At 33.5% G+C, this 21,925-nt stretch overlaps 1 protein-coding gene across 2 annotated transcripts in view; it reads left to right on the top strand.

Annotated features, from left to right (window-relative positions):
* LOC129944410 (uncharacterized) overlaps positions 1-21,925 on the top strand; it is a 208,720-nt gene that overhangs the window by 10,218 nt on the left and 176,577 nt on the right. Inside the window, exon 1 of one of the 2 annotated variants that reach the window (XM_056053815.1) lies at positions 10,114-10,694. The exons of the other annotated variant lie outside the window; for it this stretch is intronic. Coding sequence (XP_055909790.1) covers positions 10,623-10,694 — 72 coding nt within the window. The 5' untranslated portion in view covers positions 10,114-10,622. Of the gene's footprint in view, positions 1-10,113; positions 10,695-21,925 lie in introns of those variants that run through there. 2 annotated transcript variants of the gene reach the window in all.

The following is a 21,925-nucleotide window of genomic DNA, read 5'->3' as shown; positions in this document are numbered from 1 at the left end:
TGTGGACTGTTTATGCAAAAGCTAAAAAAAACACAAACTTAAAACAATCAATGGAGGAAATCGGCTCTTTTTCGAAGGTGTGTCTTTTTATAGATTACAAAAGCCATGAGGGTAATGTTTAGTCTTCATATACTCGTATGGATGGATATGACCAAAGTTTAACTAATATTTAACATTTTTGAAGTGAGTGTTTAATTACTTTTTAATTTATATAGACTCAAAATGTTGCCTGTCTCTGTTTCACATATCAAGACTTATGGTAAAAATGTTAATTAAAAATAGGCCATTTTGTGGTTGAAAAGTTAAACACACAAATTAATTAAATTTGTACAGGTACACCCTTATTTTAAATTTTTAATAGAATAACGATTTTAATAATTTAGTATTGTTATCGCATACTAATATTAAAAGCTCGTTTTTCATATATTCTCAAGAACTCGTTTAATGCATTTATTAATAAGAAGTCATTAAAACAACTCAAATAATTAAAGGAAATTCTGCTGGCAGAAAATTGTTTCATAATTTATATTGCATGCAATTTAGTCATAGCTTTTACACTTCTAAGACTTTACTGTTTTAAAGCAATATAGCAAGCGTCAAACTGAGATCAGAGGCTCATCATAAGTGCATGCGTTAGTTGTTAGTAAAAAATAATGCCGTATTCTAAAACCGATATATCGGCCGATATCGGATCGGAACAATTCGGGCGACCGTATCGGGTATTCGACTGCATACACTGCTTCCGACCGCGTACGATACCGATTTGGAGTCTGAATTTGTGAAGCTTGGATGTAAAAATCATAATTTTTGCAATGGAAGATTTAGAAGAAATGTATATTTTAGAAAATTGATAGCGTCATTTAATGCGTCAACTTAGAAGACGTTGTCGCTGTGTATGGATTAATGAAATATGTATGCAAAGAAAACAACTTGGTGAAACTACCATCTTTAAATTACAACCCATACAATTTTTCGAGTATCTTAGAAAATCTTTTAGTACATTTCAATATATTTTAAACTAAGTGGAAGGTTTAATAACAAAGCAAAACACAAACTATCGGGAATGTATACCAATCATGGAAAGACTCGCAATAACATTGCAGTAAGATGAAGTTACTTACTAACTACTTACTTAAGGTGGCGCTATAGTCCGGGGCGGACCTGGGCCTCAACCAACATGCGTCTCCGGGCAGCTCGGTCCCTAGCTAGCTGTCTCCAGTCTAGCACGCCAAGTTGGTTGAGGTCCTCTCCCACCTGGGTGCACCACTGAGTCGCGGTATTCCTCTACAGCACCGTCTCTAGGGATTGGATTCGAAGACCTTATGGGCTGGAGCGTTGATGTCCATTCGCTCTACATGACCTAGCCATCTAAGCCGTTGGACTTTAATTCTGCTAACTAGATCAGTGTCACTGTACAGCCCGTACAGTTCGTCGTTATATCTTCTCCTCCATTCTCCATCTATGCTTACGGGACCAAAAATCACCCGATGAATTTTTCTCTCGAAGACGCTTTCGTCTTTCTTTGACAGGATGATGAGTGTCTTATAGATGGTGATTTTAGATGCTCGAGAGAGGACTGTACTTCTCAATTGCCTTCTAAGTCCAAAGAAGCAGCGATTTGCAAGAGTTATTCTTCGTTGGATTTCAACGCTGGTGTCGTTGTCTGTGTTAATAGCGGTGCCTAGGTAGACAAAGTCCTTAACTACCTCAAAGTTATAGCTGTCCATGGTGACAAAGCCAACCGACGAAATGCTTCATCAAAATGTTGAATTGTATTGGTCAAAGTGGGGATTTTCTACTGTATTGGTAGCTTGGATTCAGGTAGCATGTACTTCAACTACAAGAAATTTCTTCCATTGTCTTGCAAGCCGTTGCGAGTCCACATTATAAATTTTTATTTATCGAGTTAGGTGCTTATGGAGAGCGAGCGATTGGGGTACATTTGCTTCTTCAACTTTGTTTCGTCACTTCGAAAATGGGCATTTTAATGTTTCAAAATATTTAAAAAATACAAACACTATCACAATCACAATACAAATTTTGATCAAAGAACTAATTTCGCTTCTAGAGTACATAACAGAAGTACAACTGAAGCTTATAATATTTATGAAGTTCTTTTGTAATGAAAATAACATTCACTAAGACGAAAAAAACTTACTGATGAAACTTAACAAAAAATTTCGATCTGGGTCTTCTGAGGATTTATCATCGGATTTACTTTCATATAACTGAAGTTTTCTTTTTTCAATCTGCAGATATTACTGATCGACGATGTAATGGTTTTTTTCTTTAAGAAGTAAAACGTTGATTTTGAGATATAGGCACCGATTTTTTATAGGTTTTTTTATTTTGTTGTGACTTGTGTACTTAAGGTTTGAATTCTGCTGAGGTTCCCGGCTGCGACAACAGCAGGGACGCATGCTGTGATACCGCTGGCTGAGGTTTTAAAACACCTGTAACCGTTTGCGGATCCGTATCGTCTTCTTGGCTGGGACTCTCTATTTCAGACAAATTTCCACTTAATTGCTTTGGAGCAATTTGTTTTGCTAAAAATAAAAGTTAGGCGTAGTAAGCCTAATAATACTTTTTGTTTTCTACCGCAGCACCAGATCTTCTAGCTTTATTGCACTTGGTGTAATCTTTTCGGAATTGGTCCCTTAAATTACTCCATTCTGTCTTTATATCTGAAACAGTCAGTTCCATCTCTTATGAATCTTCGGTCCATAGTTTTTTAGCAATGTCTCTGTTGTTATAAGTTTTTGAAAATTTATCCCAGAGAGGTAACTGTGAATACAGAAAATTAATTGTTCGGTATCAATATTTTATTTTTTTTTCCGTGAACTTTATGGTATGAGTTGACCCGACAACTAACGGAAAATCCAAACATGTTTGGATTATGTCGGTTGATCGGATACTATCGGGCGTCATCGGAATGGTTGAGAGATGTAAGTCACTAGGCCGTAGTTCTCAACTGACCTAATTTATTTATTTATTCATGTCATCATCAAAAATAAGAACTTCACTTGAGCGCAGACATGACGATACGACATTAATAGATAGGATGAACAAAAAGGGCCAAGATGGCTTCCCTGGAGAACACCAGCTTCTAAATTTCTAAATTTTACTTCAAAGGATCTAAACTAAGAGCTAAGAACAATGGAGAAAAACCAAGAGCTTTAAGTTCAAATAAAATAATTCCGTGGCTAAGTTGGTTAAAAGTTTTAGAAAGGTTAGTGTATACAAAGTCAACTTCATAACGTTGTTGTAATGTTTTTGAATACATGTTTAAGAATGTGAGGAGATTTGTAACAGTTGAGCTTTTTTCGGGCCTTGCTCAAACTTCTTCATCTATAGCTCATTACCTAACTAGATGTCTCCAGTTGGGCACTCCAATTTGTTTGAGGTCACTTTTCACTTGTGCACTCCACCTGATCTGTGTTCTTCCTCTTTTGCACTGCCTTGAGGGCATGGATTCCAATACTTTCAAGGCCAGAGCATTGGCTTCCATGCACTCTACGTGACTCAGTCATCTCAGTCGTTGGACTTTTATCCATGTGGTTAATTTTACGTCGCTGGTCAGACCATAGAGCTCGTCGTTCCATCTTCTCCTCCACTCACTCTCTACGCATACGTGACAGCAGAAGATAACGTGAAAAACTTTTCTCTCAAAACGACCCAAGGTGTTTCCATACGCTTTTGTCATAGTCCATACTCCTGTACCGTACAGCGAGGGCTTCACTACTCCATTGCTTTCTTAGACCAAATTAACAGCAGCTAGTAAGAGTTACATTTCGTTTGACCTCAGAGCTGGTGTTGTTTTCTGCGTTTATAGCGAACCTAGGTAGATGAAGTCCTTGACTACCTCAAAGTAACGTCTGCCGATGGTGAAGTTTTGACCGTGACGTCGGTGTTGTAAGCCCTTTCTTAAATACAGCATGTACTTTGTTTTGCCTTATTTAGCTCTAAAACCATTTTTTCTTCCTTTGTCACAATACTCACAAAAGCCCTATTGACATCACGCTAAGTTCTTCAGATTATATCACTTTCATCAGTATATCCCAGTATAAGACAGACTTAAAAAAAAAAAAAGTGCCTTTACCGTTGACGTGTGAGCTCTGCACTATTCTTTCAAGGACCTATCAGGTTTTAGGTGATGGGCTTTAGACGTTCAAACATATTACGGCACAAAAGATTTTGTAAGCGATATTAAGTAGACAGATTTCTATATAGTTCGTGCAGTTAAGAGGCTTTCCTTTTTAAGGTGTAGGCTCTAAAAGTACTAATTAAGGAACAATATTGATACAAAATCAGTTTTCGTGTTTTCAATGTAGGAAAATAATGAAAGGCTAAAAATAGAGACTGTAAATTTTCGTGTGTGTTATTTTCGAGCAATTGACAAGCACTTTTAAACTAAACTTTTTATGTGCATCTTAAATTGTGTGTTTGAACTCCTTATTAAATTAATGGTATCCGTATCGCATGCTTGACAAAAACAAGCATTGACCACTGAAAAATCCTTGACAGGTAAAACCGAAAGTCATTTAGTCTTAGTGTTAGAAGTCACTACAAAAGGTATAGCCCAATTTCAGTGTTTTCTTTTTTTTTTGTTGTAAATATTGAAATATTTAATAAAATGGAATAAAATTGAGTACAATTGCATTATTACCAAAAGGAAGAATTTTAGGTCAAGTTGCCCGCACTTACCCGTTGGTAAGAGTTAGGAATAATCCATAGAATATATTTTTGTAGAGCGTTTAATTTTTAGAAAAAAAACGCTTAGACATTTTAAAATGACGTGTGTGAGTACTGTACTTAATATTAAGGCCCGACATTTTTATAAAACGAAAAATATGTTCAATACTAATTACTTAAACGTCAAATTGAACTATTCTGGGATCAGCGCATCTGGAAATGTCTTGTACATTAAATATAAAGTCGAATTTTATGATTGCAATTGGTGAGCATGAAGTCAACTTTTCATTGAAATCACATGTTTTAGGTTTTAACTGTGGCCAAAAGAATGTCGTCAACATATACATAATATTTGCCTATGAATGTTTTTGTAAACATTGATACAGCTGCGCGGTGAAGGATTAAACTGAATTCGACTTTTTGAGCAGTGACGAAACTATTTATACAGGAATGAGTTTGTTATATAAGACTTACAAGATGAAAGATGAAGCATGTATCTGTATGTAGCTTGAAGAATAAGGTAACAACCTCCTGTTGAAGTTTAAATATTTATTAAAAAGTAAACGGAGGAATAAATAATAACTCACTTTTTCCGAACTTCTAAGAAAGTGGTTAAAATTGTAGTTATGCTCAGTTTTAATTTTAATCTTTGCATATATCAAAATGCCTTAGTTTTTTATTGAACTGATTAGAATTGCACACTGTTGTTAAAAGTAAAGTTCAGCTGTGATGTGCAATACCTCTGTATAGAAATTGAAATAGTGAAACTTCAAAGCAGTCAGTGCTTTTATAACTCTCCAAATATACTAAGAGGTTATTTTCACGTGATTGGAATTAATAACAATTAATAGCTTCAAAACAATATCTACTTACAGCTGAATACATTCCGAACCCACATTCTAACTAACTTTAACTATAAAAGTTTGTATGACAACGACAAATCCCCCCTTTCCCAAACATATATCTATACTTCCATAACTATTAGAAATGATAGCATTCAGTTTAATAAACTTTTATAATTATACTTAAATGGGGTCGCATGAAGGAAAAGGATTAAATCCCCTTTTCAAAGGCAGCCTCACCGCTCTGGCTGCTACTTTACTGTTGCATGTCATTGTTTTTTTTTCGGTCTTTAATTTATTGCCTTTATTTTAACACCGCCACCGGAATTGTGCAGAATGAATGAATATTATGACCAAACCCAACTATATCATGAACCGCCCCCAAAAATTCACATGACGCGATGACGACGACGACACGGTCTCTATATATGGTATTATTTTTCGCGCGCATTTCACTTTCTTTTGATGTAAACTGAACTGAACAGTCGCCAAAGCCGCGCCGATGCCGCCATCCGCCATCATATTGTCCATGTCCACCGTCGTCGTCGTAGTGTTGTTGTCCATTTTAAGATAGCTGCATGTTTTGGCGTCTAAACTCCTGGCAAACATTTCAAGGGTGCTGCCAACAACCACTATTTGATTACAATTTTTTAACATCCGTTTTCATAAATAAAATTAATTCGTTTACCTACCTTGCTTTTCCTATAATACGCCACCGTATATTGCTGCGGCGGCGGCCGGCGCGGCGTGCAATACCAGAAATATCTACGTATGCTTTAGCCTTACGGAAAATTGTTCATTACAGTTAATTGCACACAACACATATTACAGGGTGATCTATAATGAAATTAATAACGAATCGTTAGTTTTACAATAATTTTAAAAAGAGTCCTCTGTGTTTCATATTTTGGAAATGGTTTTAACGTTCTTACGGTAATTTTTGTTTTTATAACTTTATTTTAACATTTAAAGCTTGGGTAAAGCTGGGTTTTCAAGTCATTAATGTAAACCGAACTGCTATTATTGAATTTTTATTGTGTATTCAATCTTAGTACCTTCAGCATATGTTTTTAATAGAACTGGGTTGCCATGTATTACACTTAATTTGTTGTAGAAAACTATTATTTCTTTGGATAGCCCACGGTTGATGTAGGCGGCAAGTCCATATGGGCTTATATTAAACATATCAACATGTTATAAATCTAGGCCAAAAAGTAGCGTTTTTAATAAGTTATGCAAACAAACAAGAAAGTAACGAACTTAAAATTAGTTTGAAGCAAAGTAAACCACCTTTTTTCAAAAAGAATGTGTAGGTTTTTAGCTTGGACTTTTTAAATCTTGTTTTCCTTACACGTAAAAAAAGAGCATTTTTATTAGTTTTTCAATAAAGCACGATTGCCATACATACTTTAAATAAGATTGACTTAAAAAACCAACATCTTTGGATAGAAGATACCTGACTGCTAGTCCATTTGCGTTTTAATCCTAAACCTGATAATATTTGAAAAATTTTGTTAACTTCCCCTAGGTCCGATTTGTCGAATTAAAAATTTTGAACTTCCTCGACGTTTCAATGTCCCGTCTCTAGAGTCGAAATAAAAGAATTTTTGAGATATGTCTGTGCGTACGTGTGTACGTCAGTACGTTCCTGAAATTTTTCGTCGTCCATAGCTCAAGAAACAGTAGAGATATCGACTTTATACAAGTTTTGTTATACAGAAAACAATGCAGAAAGATGCGAAAAGGCCTCTCAAGAAATTGTATGGGTGGTTTCTTTACCATAGCAGTTTTAAAACAAGGTGAAAATTGTGGTTAACAATACATACCTCTCGAGCCAATAACGCTAGAAACTTGCATTAAATTTTAAATTATATATTGTAACTTGATACCAAAATAGTTTATTTTTGGACATTTTTTTTTATAAATCAAAAAAACTGAAAAAATATTTGTCGCTTCAAATTGTTTACCAACGAAAAATGATTTTATCTTCAAAATAAGGAGTGGGGTCAAAGTCCCGAAAACCCAAAATCCCAAAAACCCACAATACCGAAAAAAAACAAAACTTGCGAACATTTTTCATTTTATATCATTTTTCGGGATCTCAATTTCGAAATGCTTTGCAAAAGGATAACATCATCAAACTTTTTTTTATATAAGATCGGGAATTGCAAAGGTTTGAAAGTTACCAATAACAACAAACTTAGAAAGAAAAGTCCGTTACAAGAATGTTTAAGTTATAAATTTTTTTTTCTTAATTGTGCGATTATACTTTTGAAATGCAGAAAAGAAAACTGGTTTTCATTTCTAAACATTAGAAGAGAAAGGAAATTAACATATTTTTTCTCTCAATTTTCTTATGCTAGTATAGTGATGCTCTTAAAGAAAATGTAAAATTCAGTTTTAGAAATTTAGGAAAATTTCTAGATTTTGGCCATTCGGGATTTTTGGTTTTCGGGATTTTGGGTTTTCGGCATTGTGGGTTTTCGGAATTTTGGGCTTTTGGGATTGCGGGTTTTCGGGTTTTCGGGATTTTGATTTTCGGGATTCGTCTCCCCCAAAATAATTTAAAATATTGAGAAAAATCGAATCGACAGCATTTTAACGAAAACCCTAATCAGAATTAACAAAAGTTGATAAAAATTGATTTTCGACTCAAATATCTTTTCAAAATTTTGAGATTATGGCGTCCAATTAATTTAAACTTAAAAGAAATTTTGTTGTCAACATTCTGAAAAATTTTAGGAAAATGGAATTGACGGTTTGTTTACAAAAAAAAACCTAAAAAGAAATTAACAAAAGTTGGTAAAAATTTTCCTTCGACTCAAATAGCTTTTCAAAAACTAAGAATATTGTCTTCAAACTTTTTATTTCACAGAAAATATTGTTTTCAATATTCAGTAATTTTTTTTTATAAAAAATGTAACAGTCCGTTTTTTAATAAGAAAATAAAATCGACAAGAAATAGAACGCAATATCTTACAAATTAATTTCATTCATCCAATTTGTAAAAATTTATGAAAGGCTAATTAAATTGGTAAATATTTTTTTTTCAAATAAAAATCTATTTAACAAAACTAGATTTTCAAATTAAACTATTTCTTTTTCATTAAAATTTTAAGTAAAATGTAATTGATATTTTTTTTTATACTAAAACTTGGTAAAGGTTTACTTTCGACTCTAATATCTTGTCAAAAATTGAAAATTTTGGCTTCAATCTTTTTTATCTCACAGAAAATATTGTTTTCGACATTCAGTAATAAAAAATTGTTTTAAAAAAAATGAATGTTCGGTTCTCGATATCTCTCAAATTAATTTCTTTCATCCATTTTGTATTTGTTTATAAATACGAAATAAAAACTTTTAAGAAATGCTACACAAATTGGCAGACAATGATTTTTCACTAAAAATCTCGTTAACAAAAATAAATTTTGAAATCAAAAATCGTTATATTTTAAGTATAGTATAAGAATAATTCAACTGACAACTTTTTTAAACAAACCCGAAAACTTTCAAACTTTTAAGTAAGATAAATTGACAGACGGGATGGGAAGTTATAAGTTTTGTGTCACATCCCAGCCTATTTTTTTATTAGGTATTTTAAATTAATTTTTAGTTAATCAGGTTTGACACATAACGGCTTCTAGGTTGCAGCACAAAACAGTCAGTTAAAATATGTAGATAATACTGATAAACCCAGTCTTGAGGAAAAATAAATACATGGAAATTCAATTACAATTACTTGTAATTGAAATCTCCGCACATAGGTATTTCCAATTACTTTAAAATGAAAAGGAATACTTTTGATTACTAATTACAAGCAATTATACGCTTCAATTATCGGCAATTTAATAACATGAAATAATCAGTAATGATTGCTGATTATTTTTAAACTCTGCTCGTTCATAGATTGAGGCATGCAACTGATGTTTTTAGGGTTAAGTATATTATTGGCTAAATGCCCATGTGTCATGTGTTCATCAGGGTTGCCATGTGCTTACACCTAGTTAGTGGCAAGGAATCTTCAATACAACTAATTTGAGTTCTGCCTTGTACAAGTAATACAATTCAAAATAGTTAAGGTTTTATTGAAAAAAGTCCCATCAAAACACTCGTTTTAATATTAACCCTGAAAACATTTAAAAAGAAATGTCAATCTTCAAGCCCTTATTTTGGAAGGACATTAAAATATACATACACCCTGTATACGGACATTTAAAACCTTAACACAACACAAGACAAACAACCACAAACTGCGACAAATAAACAAACAAACATTCGAACGTCAAAGAGCTTTAGGAAGTGTTGCAAGGTAGGGCCTGTACTTCTCTATATACGTAGTATATGGAGTTATCCCCACCTTTTTTTTAAAAGAAAACAAAACAAAAAAAGCCAACAAAATATCTACACAACACACAAGACACAAAACTGTTTATAGCTCATCGATCAAGGGGCGACTTTTTGTGTGACACGCTGCTACTGAGAAGGGGTGTGAGCTGACTCTCTAGCTCCATAAGGTGGTTTTACAGTTTTCACTAACTACCTTAGGGTTTAGTTCATCGTTAACTTGTGAATGGTTTTGAACTCAATTTAAATTTACGCGTAACTTTGCTAATACCTATATCTTTTTAGTGAATTAAGAAAAATCGAGAAAATAAAAACTCATCGTGATTAAAAGTCGGTGAGACGTAAAGTGACAGTCATAGGGAAAAAATAAAACATATACAATAGCTTAGTGCTATAAGCTAGATTAAGGCTTTGCGTTCTAAATAAATGATAGATAATTGGTTTGGTTTCTAGTGTTGTTAAGAATGAGTGGTTTTGAGGTGGAAAAGTGTAAACGTACTGTTCAGTTCAGTGTCAGAGTCTGTTGCAAGTTGCATTCGGTTGATGCACCAACCACCACCGGCAACGGAACCGCCATCGGTACCACCGGCCTCTTAAATTGAGTTCTCTAGTGTCTTGTTGCAATTTAATGTGCGTCTCATCTTCGTTATCTTATATGTACTCGGGTATATTTTGGATGCGGTAATCGAAACCACGCGGCATCCAAATCAAAACCATTTATATATTTTGCAAAAAGTCATCATCATGGCTTATGTAATATGGAAGATATTTTTGAAGCAGTACACACGGATACGCAAAGATTTACCACGAATAATTGTAAGTTTTAGTTAATTACCCCGGCATTTATTTTGATTTTGGTTGTGTATTGGTGGTGTGGCATTGTGCAACCTCTCTATCACAATTATCAGGTTTGAAGTTTCTTATTTTTGTTTTGTTTAATTACAAAATTTTGTGATTAATGAAGTATATTTTGCAAAAATTAATTAAATAAAGAAAATATTTATTTATTTCTTGAGGATAGTTAGTTAGGTAGGTTGGTAAGGTGAGGTGGATTGTTATAAGTTTAAAAGTTATGGATGACAGCTGATAAGGCTAATTGAATGTCAGAGTGAAGTTGGTAGGTGTACTGTAATGGCGGTGGGTAGAAATGTATACAAATTTATCATGAGCTTGTTTCTTGCCTTTGTGATTTGTTTACCTGAATGTCAGGTATCTACCTTTTTTGTCCGAGTATATCTTGGTAATGGAAGCAACAATGTTGTTATCAAAATTGACATTTAAGAAATTCGGTACTAATTGACGACTTCTGTTTTAAAATGTGTGTGGGGTATGTTCACAGTGAGAAGTAAGCTACTTTAAAAAAGAAATTAAATTTAGAATAAAATGTAGGATACAATTTTGACTGAAACTGCATTAGAAAGTACAGTTTTCCAAAATATATTGTTCTTTCGTTGTTAATAATTTTAAGCTTCGACGCAAGCTTTCATTTTCAGTGAGTGAATGCAATGCCTGCATTTCTTAAGCGACATCTGTTTGACGTTATATTAAGGTATTGGCAGTTCTATCAGTAAATGGGTCTATTTCGTGAAATCGATGAGTTTTGTTACTTACTCACTCTTTTTCTGTATAAATTTACGAATGGAGGTTGTTGAGATAAATATTTCTTAAATTTGAATTAATTTCTTGCAGAAAAAAAAGAGAAAAACAAATTATTGAGTTGTACACTTAAGTGTACGAAAATTTATTAAAAATTGAATCTAAAGCATTTTGGACACTTCATGAGGCTTTTTACTTGCGATATATAGGAACTATTTGACAAGTTTTGCATTCGTAAACGAAGTTGAAAAAAAATGGGTCCTACGATTCTGTCTATCTGACTGTCAGTCCTCACCTCTACAGCACACAATTGGGTCGAATGAGTTCAAACTTGGTCAAAAATCGATTTTTTTTTTCAATGTAATGTTTTTTTTTATTTAAAAAAATATTAAAATTCCAAAAATATTTAAATAAAGACACAGTAGTACATTTTATTTATAACAGAATTTGTAACGACATGCGATAAAAACAAAAATATAATAATTTTGAGGAAAATGGTAAGAAATGTTGGACTGTTTTTATATTTATTCATGGTTTCCATGACTAATTATTTATTGTATTTAAATCTTAACAATTGTTTTTGCTTTTGACAACCCTTAGGTCTTTTTTTTAGGCTGATTAGTAGTAAGGTAGGGCGAGTAGGTTGGGTTAAGACAAAAAAAAAATAGTATAGAAGGGGATTAATCTCTCCCAATTTAGGTCCGAGGGTAAATTTTCGTACACATTGACTTAAAACACATAGCAATACAGAGCCGCACTATTGCATTTTCAAAATACGGACACCTATTTTTTTTTAAATTATTTTTTTTTTAATAAAGTAGACTTACAGGCCTATTCTGCTATACGATTCGTTCGAATCTTTCGATTCACGTGAATGATTCGTTACATTTACTTCAAAATATTTCTTGAAATCGTGCATCCTTTAAATGCAAAAATTTAACAATATTAATTATTGGATTTCTAAAGGCAATCTAATTGTTTAAATTTTACTTCGCTATCAATTTAAAGGGTGTCCCAAATTTAACGCAAGATTTGAATTTGCCGACATTTGTGCAGTGAAGTGTTGGCAACCCTGAAAAAAAGCAATTTGACAGCTAACAGTATAGGGTTATTAAAAATGGAGCGTTACACTATAGAACAACGTGTCTTCATTATTAAAGAATATTTCAAAAATAGTGAAAGCTTGGCGGCTGCAGTTCGAAAATTTCATACAAAATATGGTCGGAATAGTGTTTTAACTTCGTCAACTGTGAAGATATTAATTGAAAAAATTCATAGAGACTGGATCCGTTGGAGACGCCAAACACACTGGTTGTCCAAAAACAAACCTTTCAAATGTGAATGTCGAAGCAGTGCGTGAGAGTGTTGCTGACAATCCAGGAACCTCAATTCGACGTCGTGGACAAGAATTGCAAATTTCAAGAACCTCTCTACAGCGTATACTCACCAAAGATCTGTGTCTTCATGCTTACAAAATTCAATTAACACAACAATTGAAGCCTAATGACCATGGACAGAGAAGAGAGTTCGTTGAATGGATTATTGAACATCAACAAATGGACCCTGATTTTTCGAGCAAAATCATCCTAAGCGATGAAGCACATTTTCATCTTGATGGCTTTGTCAATCGCCAAAATTGCCGCGTTTGGGGTTCGGAGAACCCACATGTGATTGTCGAAAAACAAATGCATCCACAACGCGTGACTGTATGGTGTGGATTTTGAGCTGGAAGCATAATTGGGCCATATTTTTTTGAAAATGATGCTGGTCAAGCAGTGACTGTTAGATAACATAGTTCTTTCTGCCAAAACTGGATGATATTGATGTGTCCAATATGTGGTTTCAACAAGACGGTGCCACATGTCATACAGCCCGTGAAACAATTCAATTACTGCATGAGACATTTCCAGGTCGTGTACTCTCTCGTTTCGGTGATCAAAATTGGCCTCCTAGATCGTGTGATTTAACACCATTAGACTTCTTTTTATGGGGTTATTTGAAACCACAAGTCTATGTCAACAAGCCCACAACCACCCGTGCATTAAAGGAGGAGATTCAACGCTGCATCAATGAAATTCAGACACATTTATGCATAATGGTCATGGAAAATTTCAACAAAAGAGTGCGCATGTGCATGCAAAGCCATTGGCCGTGGAGGCCATTTGTCCGATGTGTTATTCCATACATAACGCTATCCTATGTACTTTACGAGTCAATAAAAATATAACTATCAAAAGACTAAAAACGGCGTTTTCTATTTAATTCAAATCTTGCGTTAATTTTGGGACACCCTTTAGGTATTCGTGATTTGTTAAGAAAGTTGTGAGTTTGATTGTTCTAAGAAATTTAAAAACTACCAACAATATTTTGCATCTAATAAAATAGTTTGATTTCAAAATCTAGTTTTGTTAACGAGATACTTTTGAGTCGAAAACCAATTTTTACCAATTTTAGTCGAATTTCTTTAAAATTTACAAATTGGATAAATGAAATGAATTCAAAGTCAATATCTTTTATTATTCACGAGATACCGAATATTTATTTTAACAAATTTTGGTAACTATTTTTTGAAGATTTTTATGAAAACAATAAACTAACAGTTGGATTTTTATAAAAATTTTACTGGATATTGAAAATATTTTCTATAAGTAAAATAAATTTTAAGCTTAAATAAAAAAAAGAAGATACATGAGTCTAAAGTGAATTTTTACTAAGTTTTAGTATTGTAAAAACTGTCGATTTGGCTTTTTTTCAAAATATTACTGAATGTTTAAACAATATTTTGTATAACATACAGTTAATTTAAATTTTAAATTAATTTATATTTGAGTTGAAAATCAATTTTTATACATTTAATTTTTGTAAAAAAACTGTCCTTTCGATTTTGCTCAAAATTTTACCGAATGTTGAAAACAATATTTTTTATAAAAAAATTAATTTCATGCCAATCTTTCAAATTTTTGAAAAGATGTTTCGGTCAAAATCAATTTTTACTAACTTTTAATAATGTTTTTTTAGGTTTTTATTTTTTTTATAAAAAACTGTCAATTAGGTATTTTTCAAAATGTTACAAGATATCAAAAACGTTATTCTTCGTTGCATAAAATTATTTTATAGGTAAAATCATTTTTTCATCTTTTCAGCGAAGAAAAACAAAGTTTAAAGAATATGTCAGAAAAAAATATGTTTTTTTTTGAGAAAATTTTAATTTTTTAGTTTTTACCCAAAAAACTTTGTATGAATACGACATTTATTTCTGGTCTAAAAAATATAAAAAAACGTGAATCTGCTTAAAACCTTCATTGAAGTTTAAACTCAATCTACACGTAGAGTCGAAGACAGACAAATATATAGGGAAACGGATTCCCTTTTTTCGAATCCTCATAATGTCATTGATTAAAATATAGGGTTTGAGTTTTTCAAACGAGTTCAATTCTCTGCACATTTGTTCTGGAACAAAGCGGAAGGTAAAACGATTTCGAATTATCGTCTAACAAATTCTTGAAATATTTAAACTAGTTCAAAATCCAAGCCGGAAATCAAAGAATTGTTTATTTACTTAATCGTACTGTGGTCTTAGATATCCTCTAACTTATGGATCTTAGTTGTCTGTGGCACAAGGGAGTTTCAATGCTCAGAAAAATAGTAATTATAGTTGCCACTTGTTCTTTTTGGCAAATTTGATTCTTTTAAAAATATCAACAATTTTCTTTTAGATTCAATTCAGTGCAAATTTATCTCCCAATGGACAGTAATATTCAGTTTGTCCACTTTGATACGAGTAGAGGCGTTTAAAAATGTGTATGCACCAGAACTGACTCATGTGACCTGATTTGAATTATGCATCATTAAACCACTGAAATAGATTTATAAAACATTACTTACTTAAGTCCACACAAAAATATCATTTCTTAATTATTACTCTTAAACTTAAAAGTCCTTGATAATCCCTCTAAGCCTTCACTTACTGCATTTTATTCCACTTTAAGATAATGTGATCATGTCATTTCATATACAAAAACAAAAAATTCAATTACCAAAGGCGTTTGAACTAACCTTGATATGATTAGATATGTTAACGCCATTTACAGATTTTAAGACTTCTTAGAGGTGTAGGTATAAACATGCAGTTAAATTTAAAAAAAAAATATAATAACTATGTACCATGTCTATTGTCGTGCGATAAACATTAATAAAAAGAATTAAATATGTATCTAACATAGATTGCTCATTTTTTCATATAACATGTTTCACTAATGTAATTTATTAATCTTTACTAAAATCGTTTCTACACTGAAAGAAATATTAACACATAATAACTTATTTTAAGATTTTTTAAATAAATTGTATAACTGTTTTTAGTTCTTTAACTTACTGTTGGACCTTATATCGTGCTTTTTTATCGGTTATTAAAACAAGTACAATATTTTAAATATTTCGTGGTCATGTGACGTAACATATGTCTACTTTTACTTTCGAATTCCTGTAATCCAGTTTCGACTTTGAAGTTTCTGTAATGTTAGTTTTGCTTTAAAAAAAACACTCTCATAAATTTAATATTTACAAAATAAGTTGTAAAATTGTTGGCTAAGTTGTAAAATTGTTGGCTAAAAGAACTGTTAAAATTTCAAGAAAAAAGGTATTAAAAGTTTAAGCTACGTTAATAATATTTAACATATAATTTTGTTCAGTGTACATCAATCTTCATACACACCCCTTTTAACCAAGTTAAGATGCATAAATTATAATAAAATATTATGTACACTACATATGTACGTTTTCGTAGATGTACGTATGTTCGTATCAATTAAGTTTATTTTTTCTTGCTGAGGGTAATGTCTTTTAATAAAAATAATATAAGAAAAAATAGTAAAAAAACAGAAAAACGATTTATCTCAATCCGCTGTCAAACATTTAAATCATTTGCTGACTTAATACTGGGAGCGACTTGTGCTTGGCTAAAGAACTCCACGGTAAAGCTTTGTAATAAAGTCTCTAGCTGAGCCGCAGGTAGTTTACGTGTCAATTGGCACTTACTCATGTCAAAAATAATACACGGCTTTCAGGAGCAGAAAAAAAGAGGATATAATATGTTTGATGATCTGGCACTGGCGCTCATGATGGCCAAAAGTGCTTACTCGTATATAATAAATTGCGTGTCTTATATTCGAGTCCGTGTTCCGTGAGGTCTTAAAATTATTTTATTATGTTCTTTCTTTATACGAGTATTAAAAAAACACTGATGAAATCAAATTTTTTGAGCTGCTTACTCGAATAAGCAATTTACGTTACAAGGTTGCCCTCATTAATGTCCTCGCTGCAGTGCAGAATAACACAGCCGCTCATACTTCACTTTCACTTTATCCCCAGTGAAAAAGAAGGATATTTGTTTGTGCTCTCCGCCTGGAAATGAGTGGGAGCTGTTGCGCATTAAACCTACCAAATGCCCATATGACTGACCTCAGATGGAACATGTAATCGATGTTTAATGGTCATTAATTTGTATAAACGTTTTCCGCTCTTTAAAGACCATTTAAAGTGTGGGAAGCTTGTTTTTCTGTTTTATTATTTTTTCTTTTTTTTAAGAACTCAAAAAGAATTGTCCGTTCTTTAAAATGACAAAAGGTGTAGGAATTAATTGATAATTCTGCAGAATTAATTTTTATTCCCAAGGTTATGCAAGTTTATTGATTTAGAACCGCATAATGTCAGCAAGTAATATTTTATTCAAATTAAATTGTTTGAAGAAAACCGCCTGCAAGTGAAAAGGTAATATGATGCTGTTGATGTTAACAATGACTCATTTAAGCCGTTGAAAGAATCAAAGTGACTAATCTTTATTAAAGACATCAAAAAGGTAGAACTTTGATGAGATACTTACATGTTTTATTTGAGCGTTAAAGTACTTTATACCGGGATTTTCAATAAAAGCGCTACAATAGTTTTTTTTTTAAATACAACGAAAACGGTTTTGGATATCAATGAAATTCTTTATTTCTGTGAAAGTACGTTTGATGCCATGTATGGAATTTGATTTCTTTTGCATTACCACCACAGGCACACTTGCAGAAGTCCAGACACTGAACCCAATTCTCGACAGTTTTCAAGCATAAATCGGCCGATACTGCTGCAATTTTAAGTTTGATATTTTTAAGAAGTTCATCAATAGTAGCTGGTTTGTTGGCATAGACCATAAATTTGACGTAGTCCACTGGAAATAGTTTAACAGCGTCAAATCGCTCGACCGAGGTGGCCAAGCGAGTGCACCATTTCGTGAGATAACACGTTCTCCAAGCTTGGTTTCATCCAATCGGTGCCAGCAATATTCGGTTATCATTAAACGGTAGCTATCCCCATTCACAGTAACATCTCGGTCTTGATCATCACGGAAGAAGTATGGCCCAATGACGTCGCCGGGACATAAACCACACAAAACGACGATTTTTTTAGGATGCAATGATGACTCATGGAGTACGTGTAGATTGCTGCTTGACCAATACCACGTATTTTGTTTAATGACGAAGCAATTCCGCCAGAAATGAGCCTGACGAAGCTATTTCGCCAGAAGTGAGCCCCATCGCTTAAGATGATTTTTCTGTGAAAATCCTAATCATTTTCAAGTTGTTGCTCAGCCCAATTGACAAACAAACGTAACTTCTGGTGGTCAAGCGGCTTCAGTTCACTCGTAAGTTTAATCTTCTAAGGATTTAGGCCAAGATCTTTCGCCAAATTCGAACCAACAACGTCACAGAGATGCCCAACGATTGAGAACGACGTGTAAGGGACATATTTGAGCTTTTTGCAACTAGGCGGCAGCAATAGTGTTGACACTATTGCGGCACTTTTTTGTTTCACTGGCACGGAAACATTTTTTACTGTGCCTGTGGATTAAAATTTTTTCACTAGATGCTTAATTGCTAATATGCTAGGACGATTATGACGAGCATAAATTGGAAGTAGTAACGTTGAGGCCACTGACTCCGAATTTCGGCAGTAAATTTTAATAATTTCGACTCTGTGTAACGAGTAGCTCGTATATTTTTAAATCGTGAAATGAAAAACCTTACTGAAGAAAAATGTCAAAAGATCGGCTAGAAATATGGCGTCATTTTCTGTCCCTATCGCTCTTCTTTTGTAGCTTCCCTGTTGAAAAACCCTGTACTTCTAAAAAACGCTCTTCTAGAACATTGCCATAAACGTTCGGTCTGGCATAGATCCATTTTTGGCTTTATTAATTTTTTATATTGTTTGTTTCAATAATTCAATTTTATGAGTTTGAAAAGCCCTTCAATGTTATATCTGTTTTTTTCAAAATGTTCAATGATCATACTGAATTAGAATGATGGCATGGGTTATGCTGCCTTTGAGACTTTTGAATTCAGAAAACCCTACAAGAAAAAGTCTAACGAATTCAAATCGTAGAATTTCTGTAGCCAGTTCTCATTTTTTTGTTGTATATTGTGCGCGCACTCAAGGCGATATGAATAACCTTATAATGATTATACACATTGCAAACAATTCAGAAGGGAGGATAGCATTGGATGCACATTAGTTTTGAATGGTTGCACATTGTAATGAGTTAGAAATATTGAGTCTTGTAAAGCATTCTACATTCGTGTAGTGCGACTAATAAAAGAATCTCTGTACTTAACTGCATGCCCGAAATGTGGCTCAAGGATAAACTGATGGGCATTCCTAAAAGAACGGGTATTAGGGTTTAATTGTTTGTGAAGAGGAATGAAACTGGCTACTTCATTAGAACATTGTTTATGAAAATAGCAATAAAATAATGCCAGACATGAAACCTTACGGCGGGTGGTGTTCAAGAGATGCAAAAGACAGTAGACAGCATTGAGTTCTCGAAGTATTAAATTCTACGGTTTTTTATTCCCTATTTGGACAATGCTGTCAAGATCAAAATTTAATGAGCTTATCATATGTTGCCGTTGGTAGTCCACATCCGAAGCAGAAGGATGCAAATCTTAAACGAATATAAGAAGCTGAGGGTACTGTCATCAGCGAAACAATTAAGTGGGTGAAATGATCATGCCCTTAAATCGTTATTACAAAATTTTCTCTGTAGCAAGTAGCCAAAAGAAGTTATGCTTATCAGTGACCCATAATAGTGCTTGCTGTTGAAGGTACTGGCCCTGCCAATGTCATTTTTAAGAAAGAAATTTTAGATTTCATGTACATTGATATAGTCCTAAATTCCACAATTTTGTTTTTTGACTTATCGATTTATCGAGGAAGATTTTTTGATTAAAAAATGAGGCAGACTTCAAAACTGTTCCAGATCCAAGTTTTTGCGAACAGACTTCGTTTTCTATGATCTACCATTACTTTGGTTAAATTTTGTATAGGTAAAGTTTCACGGGCCACGTATCAAATTTTGGTATACCAAAGGCTATGTTCGGACGAAGGCGATGTCGATTTTCGTTAGTAAATTGGTAGACCTACTTTTTTCAACTCACTGTAAAAATTATTATGGTGACCTAAAATTTAAAAATACAAATAATTCTATGATTTTGACGTGATTTTTTCAAGTTGAACATATCTATGATGATTTTTGTAAAGTAACAACCTATTTGACAGATGAAACTTCAACTCTTAGACCGCTTTTAACCGCCAAATTTTAAAACTCCTAATTATGTCTGAAATTTCCATATGACGAACTATCTACCAAAATGTGTCCAATTTTTCTCACAAAATACTGTAGCTGATTAAAACATAAAAAATGCAAGAAATAAAAACTTTCCGACGACTTTTCAACTTTTGATCGATTCTAGTTGGAGTTAAAAATGACATTGTTCACATAATAACCTAATCAGAAAATTTTTACGCCATAAATTATAAACCAGGAAGTTGGTCTACTGTAGGTCCTATTGTATCTTTTGGGCGTGATATTGAATTCGTGTGTATTTAATAATCTGATAGCTATATTTCGCCTAGAATACTATGATGCCGTCTCTTTCCTTTTCAATAAGCCAATACATTCCTTTCTAAAATTATCATCTTCAATTAATTTCAATTTCAAATATATCTTCACTCCAGCTCCCGTTCAAGTAGTCCACTCCTCAGACAGAAATGATAGTTTTCGCAAATGAATGCCAACATGTTTTCAATTACTCAACACGACTGAAGAGAGCGATTCTTATCTTTACAATTAAGCTTGTGATTTGTTTACTCCAAAGTCGCTCAGCTCAATATACATATATTATGTTAAGCATAGCTACTTGTGTCTTGTGTATATAAACAAAGCACATATCCAGCTATAGGCTACCCACAAGATGACGAAAAAGTATATCAAAATAAACAAACAGTCTCCATTCCGCCAGCACAGCAGTCTCTAAAGGCTTCAATGGGACCAAACGCGAGACCGAAAGAGATGCGGTTGTTATATATGGTTGCTCCAATTCGCTTTCGCTATCATCAAGGAGCACAGGTTCATCGTGGTGTATAATATTATCTCGATCACAAAATGGCTTGTGTGATCTCACCCGTCTGTTTGCATTATCGCACATTGGTTTTCCTGTCACTCCAAGTGTCTGTTGGGCTTTATGTGCACACTGTCTAGCATAGCGCAGAGCCTCACTTGGACGGACCTCCTATACACTTTTCGTAATATTGAGCTTGTGGAGTCCTTCTTCATCCTCGTTGAATGAAAGAGAAACCACCACACTCAGGCACTCGCGACGCAAGCGACGGAACAGACGGATTGATGAAGGAAACCAAAATAGACGAAGAAAGAAAATACAGCTACGATATTTACGGAAGTCAATAGATAGTCCCGTAACCGATACCGCAAATTAACTGTTTCCTCACCAAATAACACAAACCGCCACCACCGCTGCTATACTGCCAGCTACATATACGTTTATATGGTAGAAGGGTAAACTCTCCTAGGAACACTTTTTGATGCATGACGTTGCCGCTGTCGGTCGTCGTGTCGTCGTCGGCGTTGTCGGTCGTCTAAGTAGACGGCTGATGCTGACAAATCCGACCCCTTGTCGTCTTTTAACCATAAGCTTAAACTTAAACACTTACTATTAACTAACTTTGTTAAGACTTAAGATATACCTTCTCTACACATTGGCTTAGAAAAGATATACAGATACACTGTCGATCGCTTTGATTTCCTCTTTTGTGAGCGTTTGTGCGGTCTCCCTTTATGTGTCGGTCATATATGAATGAGGATCGAAAAAGTATCTTTTTTCCATCAGTTTTAGCGGCAGTAGTTTCAAACACTCTCCACTATTGGTGTCGGTTAAATGTGCTGTTATTTGCTTTGTTTTGTAATTTGTTGTTGTTGTTGCTGTTTTGGAGAAAAAACAGAAAAAGTGCTAAGAAAAGGCAGGCTAGCTATAAAAGTTTTTGCTGCTGCTGCTAGTGGTGGTGTTTATTGCACATTGACAAATGGCGACGCTTCAATCGTTCACAATGATCTCATC

The sequence above is a fragment of the Eupeodes corollae genome, chromosome 2 (assembly GCF_945859685.1).
Source record: "Eupeodes corollae chromosome 2, idEupCoro1.1, whole genome shotgun sequence".
Lineage (NCBI taxonomy): Eukaryota > Metazoa > Arthropoda > Insecta > Diptera > Syrphidae > Eupeodes > Eupeodes corollae.
Note: the sequence above shows the minus strand (reverse complement) of the source record. Positions and strands in the feature narration are given on the sequence as shown.